The sequence below is a fragment of the Cannabis sativa genome, chromosome 9 (assembly GCF_029168945.1).
Source record: "Cannabis sativa cultivar Pink pepper isolate KNU-18-1 chromosome 9, ASM2916894v1, whole genome shotgun sequence".
Lineage (NCBI taxonomy): Eukaryota > Viridiplantae > Streptophyta > Magnoliopsida > Rosales > Cannabaceae > Cannabis > Cannabis sativa.
This window is the reverse complement of record NC_083609.1, coordinates 11,590,317-11,597,265: the sequence shown is the minus strand read 5'-3', so window position 1 is coordinate 11,597,265 and position 6,949 is coordinate 11,590,317. Positions and strand designations below refer to the sequence as shown.

Genomic DNA, 6,949 nt, shown 5'->3' with positions numbered 1-6,949 from the left:
ACCTGTAAATGGTGTTTAGTGATCTAATAATTAGTCAGTTAAACAAGAGCTCATCCATTTACTTCTATTTGCTAAGCTCGAAGGGAATCATCACTTGACTTCTATACACCAGTAGAAGCTATAGATTCCATATTTATGTTCAGCACTCCCACTCAATCATACTATCATGTTCCCAAAATATACGTATCACCCTGACCCAAAAGTAGGCTTAACTAATAAATCAAAGAACATGAATAGCACTCCTGAGTTGAGCCTAAGCATATCAGGATTTAGATTCTTTTAATCTTAAGATCAACTACTGATATTGACTTGGAAAGATATGTATAACGGTAAGTTTGTAATATCTTAACTTAGTTGCAATATCGGTCTAGTCCAATGTATACTCCATACATTCGAAACTAGTATACTTTACTAATGTCCTTGAAAGAACATAACACTTACTCCAAGTGTAAGTACACATCATCGCTGATTATCACATTAGTGTAAATCCAATAACACTGATGAAACAGGGACCAAGTCTTTTGATTCATATGATCATAATCACATTCCACTGTGTTGACGATACTGTAATTGTGAATAAACATATGATGTGGATTTAACTGATTTTGTGTGTGTGAATGTAATAAACATATTTAAACCATTAGCATGTAAATTTCATGCAAACATCAATCACTTCAAATTACTTATATTGATAACTAATCAGATTGTAAAGAGTTTTATTTAGGGCATAAAACCCAACACAAATCCCATGACTGTCATGTGTTGTTACAACGTTTAATGCTGGAAGGTATTCGTAAGTACTTCAAAAAAGAAATTCGGGACACAATCATTGAGTTATGTATGTATTTTAAACAATTATGATCATGAAAACTTAATGTTTCTAATTTGAAAAACATGCAAACAAATATTCTAACTATTCTGTGCAAGTTAGAAACTATTTTCCCACCAACTTTCTTTGACAAGATGGTTCATATAGTTATGCATCTCCCTAAAGAAGCCATACTAGATGGACCAGTGCATGCAGTACAGGTGGATGTATCCCATTGAGCGGTCAATCTCTGGTTATAAGCAGGAATCGTACTCATCTAGAAGGCTCTATCGCTGAATCTTTTGTGGTTGATGAGGCATTAACGATGTGTTCTATGTACTTCCAAGAAGTGAAAACTCAATTCAATTGTCCTAAACGGAACAGTGACATCATCCCAATATGCCAGTTCGACAATTTTCTGTATTCAGGCATGTTGACCGACCACTGGTATGAGGACAGTCGACACATTACCAATGATAAGTAAGCATAAGATAGAGTGGTACATATTGAACAACTGCACAAAGGTTGAGCCGTATACGAAGTAAGTATAAATTCTATTACAAGTAAGAATATTTCACTTCACCTAAAAAATCTTTAACTTACCTCCATTTTTATGTAGTCAGCATAAAGAGTTGCTTCATGCAAGGGGTGTAGGCAATATTGAAAATGTGCAAGAGAATGAGTTTCCTGAATGGTTTAAAAAATGAGTAAGTATTGCTGCCTCTAAATATTCATAATGCCGTCACCCTAACTCTTCAATTTTCCTTAATAACTGTTATTTTTTCTGAATGTAGATTAATGAACTACGGTTGAACAACTATGCTGCAGTGTCAGATGAGTTGTATGCTATTGCGAAATCAGCGAATTCAACAATTTATTTTTATCCTGGTTGCATAGTGAATGGCATTAAATTTTTAGTTAAGGAAAGCGATGACAATCGCAAAATACAAAATACCGGTGTTATGGTGCCAAGTGAACATGGACAAAATTTTTATGGCACACTTGAAAAAAATTATGGAGTTGACTTATTTAAAGGACTGCAGTGTTTTCTTATTTATGGATACTTATTTAAAGGGCTGCAGTGTTTTCTTATTTATGTTTTAGTGGTTTGATACTAATAGGAGTAGAATGGATAGTGATGGTGTTTTGACTAGCACTTGCATTAACTGAGAATGGTATCAAAAAGAACCGTTCATACTTGCATCTAAAGCAATGTTGATATATTACATTCTTGATCTTAAGAACGGTAAAGACTGGCTGATTTTCAATAAGTACATCCGTAGAATGTCTAGGACTTCCCGAACGATGATGGGGATACATCCTTTATATAGAAAAATAATTTAGCTGAAACTTAGTTAGTTGTTCAACTTCCATAATTAGATGATGTTGACTATGGCCGTCATGATGTGGACCCAACTGAAGTTGCTAACATCCATCGTGTGAATTCTCGGCAGTTAGATAATTTCATTGTCAATGAGGACGATGAGGGTCCAAATGACCAAGACGACAATTTCTTAGATTTGGAGAGTGATAGTGATGATAATGATGTATATGTAACTGATGATGATGGTGATGATGATGAATTGTAATGATATTTAAATAGCAATGACAATCATATATGTTCTTATTTAATATGTTTTAAATATGGTTGTCTATTTTAAATCTAAAAATATGTTCTCCATATATATAGTATGTCTACACCAGGTGACAACTCTTCGAAAAAGAAAGGGGTAAGAGGTAAATACAAAGGCGAAAATATTGAGATAGAGATTTCCAAAACACCGAATGCCAAACTACACATTTAATTGCATGAAAAAACGAGCACCCCAGTCGATCCAAATAGAAAAAAATTCAACAACATGTGCAAATAGGTGGTTTGCATGTCTGTGCCCATTAATAAATTCAAATGGGAAGATGTTTCCAGAGCTGACATCAACACATTGTGGGACAGACTTGAGGTATGATATAATTTATTTTCAAATTTATAATTTCGTATATTATTCTTAAATTTCTAATTAATGTACTAATGTGAATGTGTAACTATTTTGCAAACAAAATTTGTGCTTTCACAAGACAATCGTGCGTTTGTAGACTATGGTGAGTACGAAATGTCAAAAAGTTTGCATGACTGGCGAGCCAACTGTAAGAAAATATGGATCCAAAATATTGAGGAGCTTAGATAGGAGAGGGAAGACATGTTACCTCTGGAAGAAGTAACTCAAGAGGTGTGGAGTGATTGCATTTCTTACTGGAACTCTGAAAAACAAAAGGTACTTAATAAAATTATTAATTTTAGTAATACATTACGTTATAGTCAATAATAAATAATTCATTGTAACCCAAATATGTTGATTTTAGGCAAGAGCAGCAAAAATAAAAAAAATCGGGGTAAAATAAAACTTCAAGGAGACTAGAGATCAAAGCCTATTGTCGCATATATTGTCGATGGGATAATTTTATATATTTAGTTTTCATTCATAAGTCTTATTTTATTTATTTATTTACTTTAAAAAATATATAATAATCACACATTTTTTTCTCTTAAATATATAGGCTAACTCCGAGACAGGTGAACTTCCAACTACTATCGACACTTTTTGGAAGTTCCACCATAAAGGCGACACTTGGCGCAACGAATACGCAGAACAAGCTCATGTAAATTTACATTAATATTAATTTCTAAACATTTTAGTTTGTTTTATATTCATATTAAATATTTAATTTATTTGATTTTTTTAGGACAAAATGTATGAATTGGCTGCTAATCAATCAACCCCCACTGAGGATCAGCCTGATGAGACTAATATTGATCCCACCCAGTACTCCCAAGACTTGCCTGTTATGACGCAAGTACTCGGTGAGCAATCTCGACATGTGAGAGGTTTTAGCCATCTCTCGAGACTCAAGGCAGTTGGGGGCAAAAGAGCACATACCATAACTTCTCCTGCCTCACAGACTATTACTATGGAACAGTATAAGGCCTTACAGAAGAAAGTGGAGGAGGCACAGCAGGAAAGTCAGTATTCGAGGCAGCAGTATGAAACACAACAAGTCTACCTCAAGCGATTCGCAGATCAGTTTGAGTATCTCTCTCGGGCTGTGCCTGGTTTCAACTTACCTCAGATGGATCTTCCACCATTCCCCACTTTTCCTGGTGCTAGATCGTCATCATCGCATCCTCCCCAAACTCAGAACAATGACGATGATATTACCTGCCTTTAGAACAATATATATTTTATAATTAACTTTAAAACTTTACCTTTTTTTTCGAACATCTTTTATTATTTTATTTGTTTATTATTAACTTTAGAAATTTTTATTATTACTTACTAATTTCATAACAAATCGAACATGTCTATATATTAGTTCGATCGAAATACATTGTAAATACATTTTCTTTTAATTATAATCCTTTAAAATGTAATTATATATTTAAAATTAATTTTATTATATTTTTATAAATTATTAAAATATATTTTTTAAAAAAAAAAACAAAGCTTTGCTGGCGCAATTTTTCGCCCGCAAACTAAACAGGAAGATCAAAATTAATCCTAATTTCACTTTTTCTTGGCGTAATCATGCGACGGTAAAAGTCATTGGCGCCAATTCATCTCAATGGCGCGAACACTTTTACCAACACATATGGTATGCCGGTAAAGATATTCGCGCCATTTACATAAATTGGCACTAATAACTTTTACTGGCGCATTATTGCACCGGTAAAAGTATTTCTAGGCACTTTGAGCGGATTAGGAGTTTTGTTATACCGGCAATTAACTTTTCTCGGCATTTATTATTGCCGGCAAAGGCATGTTTTGCCCGCGTACTGTTTAATTGCGCCGACAAAAGGTCTTTTATCGACCAAGCATAGCGAATAACTTTTGCCGGTGCAGTTCAGCGCTGGTAAAAGTTTGCCGACGCATATAGTGTACTTTTTCCAGTGCATAAACACGCCGACAAAAATGAACTTTCTTGTCGTGATTTTTTTTTGTACACTATTATTATAATTAATATATAAACAATTTGTGATGATTAATATATATATAAATAACATTTATGTTGATACTTAAATATTTAATATAAAATAGACCATTAAATTAAATATTTATATATAATTTTATTACTTGATAATTAGATCTAAAAAATACAATTTGAGAGGATACATAAATATGTATCATTTTTTTATTTATACACGGTAATTTTGTAAACCAAAAATTATTTTAAAAAAGTAAAAGATATTTTGGTGAAAATAATAAGAATTTCATTTAATTTCATACTATACCAAATATCATAATTCTTATTTAGTTACTGATTCCATAGTCTTTACCAAACAAAAGAATAAAAATCTCATTTTATTCTATCTTATTCCTATTACCATTCTCATTCCTATTCTATTTTTATTTTGTAACCAAACACCACCTAAGGGAACTCTCTAAGAAATAACTTTGGTAATTATTAAGCCTTTTAAGATTTTTAGCAAAGTGCTTAGTTGATACAAACTTGGTTCATCTCAATATGAACACCTTAAACTACTTTATATAGTGTTTAGGATATTACTATTTGAAATTTATAATCATAACCCCCATGAATATTATGGACTTAAATTGTAACTCATGCACACATCATAACTTCTATAGCATTCAGAATTTTAAATCAGGATGTGTAACACATTTTTACACACTTAATATTGGTGATAATTGTGGAAGTTATTACTCATAGTATCAAGTGAATCCTACATATATTACAAAATGATGGCAACTAATATATATTGTCATATGTTACAATATTTAATATGTATATTATATTATTTATAAATAATATAACAATCTCTCACTAGATTAAATATTATTTTTTTAGTAACAAATTTGTAACTTTTGTAACATTTATTTAATCAATCAAAAATATTATATCAAATTTTTATGAGAAACACAAATCCCTTATCATTCAAATTTAATTTAAATTTTACATTTTCATTTCCATCAAGTCTAAACCTCATACCTTGGTGTGGATAATGTACTTGTGGACATGGCTGCATGAGTGGTCAGTTGCATTATAATGTAGTTTGAGAGTTACGGCTGTTCTTGTTCTTGTTCTGGTGTCTTATAATAGCAAGAGCTAATAAAGTGAATATTTTGGTTGTTTCCTTAGAAAATCAAATACAGAAAAACAACAAACTGATGTTGTAGACAAAAATGTTTGATGTATTTATGTATTACATGAAACTTTACATATTTTTCTTTCCAGACAAAAAAATAATGAAAGGTGAAAGAGTTTAGAGACTAGACAATGGCTCCACCCTTGACGAATTCAGTAAGAGCCAAGGCAACCAAGCCCAACATGGCAACCCTTCCATTCAAGAGCTCAGCATCAGAAGTCATAACCCCACCGGACTTGGACTCCACACTCACCCCTTTGAAAAGGGGAACCAATGAAGCCAGTGTCAGAACTATGCTTGTTCCCACGAACCAAGACACTCCACCGTTGCTTATCTGAGAAAACACATCCTGACCCTTCGATAGCTCCACTACCATAGCCCCCACGAACCCAACCATAGCGAGTCTACCGTTAATTCTCTCTGGTGCTGGCCCACTGAATGCCAACACGTCTGTGAATCTTGTACTCATCTTCTGTCAATCAATGAATTACACCATTATATAAATATAAATATGTGTTTGTGTTTATAATGCTTGATTATTACTAGCTATACCTTTGGCTTTGGAGGAGAAGGTGCTGCTGCTGGCTTTGGTTGTGTTGATGGTGCTGACTCTGTAATTGGCTTTAAGGGTTCCTTTTCACCATCCTTATATTCATTAAAAACACAAAAACAAACAGGTTAAGATTTATATATAATGTATACATAGCTGTGTCTTAACATATAAATATATATACCTGGGCCATGCATCTAACTCTCATGGGCAAATGAGTGTTATTCCTGTACAAGGTCTTAGGTGACTCTAGAGTTGCTCTGTTCTTGGAAGCACCAAATGAAATTGAGCTCGCTACAACAGACTGCATGGTAGCCATTTTGCTCTTAAGACTTTAAACAAAAGTTTAATAGTAGTAGTAGTAGTGTTTATAGAAAGTTAAAAGCTTTGTAAAAGAAAGAGAATTGCTTTGTAATTTTCAGTTGTGTTATTTAAG

General features: G+C 32.8%; 2 protein-coding genes and 1 long non-coding RNA gene across 4 annotated transcripts; 2 read left to right on the top strand and 1 right to left on the bottom strand.

Annotated features, from left to right (window-relative positions):
- Positions 1-746: 746 nt before the first annotated feature.
- On the top strand, positions 747-3,052 carry LOC133030890 (uncharacterized). The gene is made up of 3 exons (XR_009684422.1): positions 747-1,349; positions 1,428-2,766; positions 2,882-3,052. It is a non-coding gene; the product is annotated as an uncharacterized LOC133030890 (long non-coding RNA).
- A 270-nt stretch (positions 3,053-3,322) lies between these two features.
- LOC133031135 (uncharacterized) lies at positions 3,323-4,159 on the top strand. The gene is made up of 2 exons (XM_061104513.1): positions 3,323-3,463; positions 3,548-4,159. Exon 2 carries the CDS (start codon positions 3,554-3,556, stop codon positions 4,028-4,030), a length of 477 nt encoding a protein of 158 aa, XP_060960496.1. The 5' UTR covers positions 3,323-3,463; positions 3,548-3,553; the 3' UTR covers positions 4,031-4,159.
- Positions 4,160-5,988: 1,829 nt separating this feature from the next.
- Positions 5,989-6,949, bottom strand: LOC115724090 (early light-induced protein 1, chloroplastic). Of its 2 annotated transcripts, none has more exons than XM_030653546.2 (3): positions 6,698-6,949; positions 6,516-6,608; positions 5,989-6,435 (listed from the first exon to the last, which is right to left on the bottom strand). In XM_030653546.2, exons 1-3 carry the CDS (start codon positions 6,830-6,832, stop codon positions 6,088-6,090), a joined length of 576 nt encoding a protein of 191 aa, XP_030509406.2. In that variant the 5' UTR covers positions 6,833-6,949; the 3' UTR covers positions 5,989-6,087. The 2 variants fall into 2 exon arrangements, with proteins under 2 accessions (XP_030509406.2, XP_030509407.2); XM_030653547.2 differs by having other exon boundaries at positions 5,989-6,432.

Excerpts from the sequence above, each read along its gene's own strand:
- LOC115724090 (XM_030653546.2), bottom strand. The coding sequence starts at position 6,832 with ATGGCTACCATGCAGTCTGTTGTAGCGAGCTCAATTTCATTTGGTGCT. Across the intron at positions 6,609-6,697 it reads GAGTTAGATGCATGGCCCAG|GATGGTGAAAAGGAACCCTT; the intron begins GTATATATATTT and ends AATGAATATAAG. Across the intron at positions 6,436-6,515 it reads CTTCTCCTCCAAAGCCAAAG|AAGATGAGTACAAGATTCAC; the intron begins GTATAGCTAGTA and ends ATTGATTGACAG.
- LOC133031135 (XM_061104513.1), top strand. The coding sequence starts at position 3,554 with ATGTATGAATTGGCTGCTAATCAATCAACCCCCACTGAGGATCAGCCT.